This window comes from Leguminivora glycinivorella, chromosome 18, assembly GCF_023078275.1.
Source record: "Leguminivora glycinivorella isolate SPB_JAAS2020 chromosome 18, LegGlyc_1.1, whole genome shotgun sequence".
NCBI lineage: Eukaryota > Metazoa > Arthropoda > Insecta > Lepidoptera > Tortricidae > Leguminivora > Leguminivora glycinivorella.
This window is the reverse complement of record NC_062988.1, coordinates 8,892,591-8,896,465: the sequence shown is the minus strand read 5'-3', so window position 1 is coordinate 8,896,465 and position 3,875 is coordinate 8,892,591. Positions and strand designations below refer to the sequence as shown.

The 3,875-nt window shown below is 38.4% G+C and overlaps 1 protein-coding gene across 1 annotated transcript; it reads right to left on the bottom strand.

The window, feature by feature from the left end:
• Positions 1-808: 808 nt before the first annotated feature.
• LOC125235998 (MIT domain-containing protein 1-like) lies at positions 809-3,767 on the bottom strand. Its single transcript, XM_048142675.1, has 4 exons — positions 3,504-3,767; positions 2,718-2,956; positions 1,877-2,085; positions 809-1,047 (listed from the first exon to the last, which is right to left on the bottom strand). Exons 1-4 carry the CDS (start codon positions 3,637-3,639, stop codon positions 885-887), a joined length of 747 nt encoding a protein of 248 aa, XP_047998632.1. The 5' UTR covers positions 3,640-3,767; the 3' UTR covers positions 809-884.
• Positions 3,768-3,875: the final 108 nt, after the last annotated feature.

The window sequence follows — 3,875 nt, the reverse complement described above, 5'->3', positions numbered from 1 at the left end:
TTTTTGTTTTATTTAATACTAGCTTTTGCCCGCGGGTTTCTCTCGCGTTAGAAAGAGACATAATGAAGCCTATGTCACTCTCCATCTCTTCAACTATCTCCACTTAAAAAATCACGACAGTTCGTCGCTCAGTTCTGACGTGAAAGACGGACAAACAAACAGACACACACACTTTCCCATTTATAATATTAGTATGGATGAGACAAGAACTACTGCTGGGAACCTAACTCGCTTTTGCTCAGGGCCCTCATAACCCGGTATAGATAGACGGTTTGTAGCTATGGCTATCCTATAGGATAGATAGGCGACAACAGGCAATGCCATAGAGCCCAGTCGTCTGCCCCACCTAGCGGGTGTAGATTCATATAAATAGTGAATGATATATAGTTCAGTATATCAGTTCGTTGAACACAGGTTAAACAGTGTTCATAGACCAATGGGTCCCAAAGTTGACTAGGCTTTGACCCATCCAACAAAAACTGCGAAATCGGGACTCCACAAAGATCGCTGGTACCGCCCAGGGTGCGTAGCCGAATGGCACAGACGCTCACGAAACGAAACGCTCGTAGATATCTATCTCTATCGCTCTTGCATATTGGCGCGACAGAGCCAAACTACCTTTCGCGGCGCATTTTCGTTTCGGGTCGCAGAAATGACATTTGGCTACGGCATCCAAATATCCCTCATAGATCAGATAGATCAAGCAAACAACCAGTTGAAATATCCTTTTATATTCAGGGCCCTCTCAATTCCCCATCCAAATATCCCTCATAGTCACATACCATTCATAAAAATTGAAATCACGAAGTAAAAATAAACATTTTAATATTTCATAAAAACGTTTTGTCTTACCATAAAATAACTATTTAATAATCAGATCCGTTTCACCCAAAAGACTGCTTCACATTTTTGGTATGCACTATGTCTACCGTGGTCTCATGGCATTTCCGCAGGTCCATATCATACACGCCGAGACAGAACTTGTTGTCTGGCGGTTTGAAGAAGTCTAGCCCTCGCCCAATTTTGATTATCCAGCCTGAACTTAATCTGAAAAAAGAAAAACATATGTGACTAAAAACAACCTAGGTATGTACTGACTTCAATGAAACAAAAAAAGTACGACATGGTGAAATTGTCAATGTCTCATTTTTCATAGGAATTAGTCACTGACGAAGACATTTATGCAAAGTCAGGTTGGTCTGATTTGAAAACAAATTTTGTAAAGGTAATTTATCTACTACTAGCGCCATCTTGTAAATGTTGTAGTAGATCACAAACTACGTAGACGTACAAGACTTGACGAGCATTTCATAGATGGCGCTTAAACCAAAAGTACTGCAGCTGAATAAGTTTTTTTGCAAAAATTCCATTTTTGGAACAAGCTTTATCGCCGACTGTACCTTTCTTTCAACAGTCATCTACTGCTCTCAGAGACGTTTCTAAAAATCCCTTACTCGATGAGGATACGACGTTTCATAACAGAGTTCCTATGACCACCTTTCTGCTCCATCATCAGATCAGCTCCATGATACCATAATATTGCATTGTCACGTGATTTACATTTATGTGTACAAAATTTCAGAACAATCAGAAACCGGGAAGTGGGTCAAATTTAGCTTCTACGTTTTGACCCAAACTAACATACTAACAAGGCAAGTTAAATAAAAGCTTATAAAAAGGGGGATAAACAAAACCGTCCCCTTATTAAAAAATGCGGTACAATACTTGACTGTGTTTGAATAACGGGTTAAAATTAAAATTTTACATTCATTTTCAATTATGATCTACATGTATACAGTTTAGTAATTAGTAGTAGCAGAAAAAAAATTAAAAAAAAATTAATAAGTAAAAAATTGTTTACCAAACTAAAACTTACGTAATTTGTCTATCATGCAGCGTCTCAGAATACTGTACTGTGAACCTAATCTTGTACTTGAGCAGATCTTCCGTAAGGCTCTGCAGCCAGCCGGCCTGCTCTCGCTTAGACTGCTCGGACCGTGGGTCCTGTGACGTCAGCAGCTGGATGTGCCTCAGGTTGCTGCAGGAGCGTACTAGCAGCTCGCAGAGGCGGAGGAAGTTCTGACACTGAAATAACAAAAAAATAGATAAAGTACAGACGGGTTGAATAAGGAATTTGCCGAATACGAATATTCGGTTCAGATTCGGTTGAACATTCAGTTCAGCTGTTACCGAACCGAACATTCGGCCGAATATTCGGTTGAGCCATATTTTAAATTAAATCCTGGCTTAGAGTTAAAAACGTTTCAATGATTGGTAATGGGTATTTATCTTAATGTTCCTATAATTTAGTGCATAAGAAAATTTTGGTTTTTGTTTCTTAAGGGACCATCCACACTCATAAGACGCATGTCTTGCGGCGCGCAACGGACGTCTCCGCTACGCCGCCTGAATTTAATTCAAAAAACGTCTACTCAGTACATTTTGTATAGAAAGGACGTGAGACGCGCCCCCAGGCATTACATTCAGGCGGCGTGGCGGAGACGTCCGTTGCGCGCCGCAAGACACGCGATGCCTAAGTGGGGTCGGTCCCTTATGATCTACATGTATACAATTAACAATAAATATTTCTCATTTCTGATTCTGATATGGAATGGGGTGATAATTTTCTTAGAAAATTTAACATATTTCCTAATAAAAATACAATTTAAAAAATATTTTGTTTTGAAAAGAGATGAATAATTGATTAATCTACGTACCTGATGAAAAGCCCTAATATAAGGGTCTTCAACTACAACAAACTCCACATCATCATCCAAAAACCTCCCGAACAAGGACTTATAACTATGTCCGGTGGAGTTGTCTTCTATCCGCAGCTGCTCATGAAACTTGCCGGCTTCTTTCTGCTGTAGCACTAGCTTTTTTATAGTCTCTGCTCGCTTCATGTACTCCTCTACCTTGTCTCTGAGGTATGCTCTCTCTTTGTCATCCACCTCCTCTGTAAATATATATATATAGAATAAAGCATTAGTACATAAACAAGTTTTGTGTCTTAGAAACAAATAAAGCTTAACCCCTTAGTTTTTTATAAACTGAAATAGATACCATACACTAAAGAAAAAGCGATCAAGCCCACAGGTGGCGAAGCCGGGAATCGAACCCGGGTCTCCAGCTAACGCGGCTGACGTGTTCGACCGCTACACCACCCTGACCCTTAGTTTTTATTGAATTCCGTTAACTTTAAGGGAAGATTCTTTAGTCCAAATACAATTAATTTCTCTAAGAAACTAGCCTCTGATGAACCTAACTGCATGTCGAATTTAACGGAAAACAAAAAAAACACGGTGTATACTTTAAATATATGATAAGTAAGAAGAACTAGCGAATTTGTGTGAATAACGGATTGTACTTGGATAAATTCCTAATTGTAAAGACCTTGGATTGAAGAGAGAATTTGGCACTCAAAAACAATAGTGTAAAGACAGTGCAAAAAGCTTATTTTTTGCTAATAACAAGACTTAGTTAATCTTAATCGTGTTACAAACCTTTCATTTTGTCCACTAAAATTTGCAAGCCCTCTTGATAGCATATTAGAGCCTCTGTATATCGTTTCTTGGTATCCAATTCTACTCCCCGAATTAAAATCTTTTTGGCAGCATTAAATGTACTAGGTGTACTCATGGTTTTATTTTGAACTTAAAATTTTAATATTCACATATAACGTTTGTTTTTAACACTTTTTATGGCAAAAAATAAGATAAACAAGTTAAACAACAAAAAACAAATGTCAGATAGGGTCGAGCGAGGGGAGGGGTGACTTTGACTTGTTGAAGTTTAAAAGTCAGTTGTCCAACATTAACTCATGATCATTGAGTATTACATTCTTTGCTCATGATTAAGTTTAAACTTGCACCCAT

Coding starts and splice junctions, on each gene's coding strand:
- LOC125235998 (XM_048142675.1), bottom strand. CDS start 3,639: ATGAGTACACCTAGTACATTTAATGCTGCCAAAAAGATTTTAATTCGG. Junction 2,957..3,503: donor TTTAGTGGACAAAATGAAAG/GTTTGTAACACG, acceptor ATATATTTACAG/AGGAGGTGGATGACAAAGAG. Junction 2,086..2,717: donor ATATTAGGGCTTTTCATCAG/GTACGTAGATTA, acceptor TTGTTATTTCAG/TGTCAGAACTTCCTCCGCCT.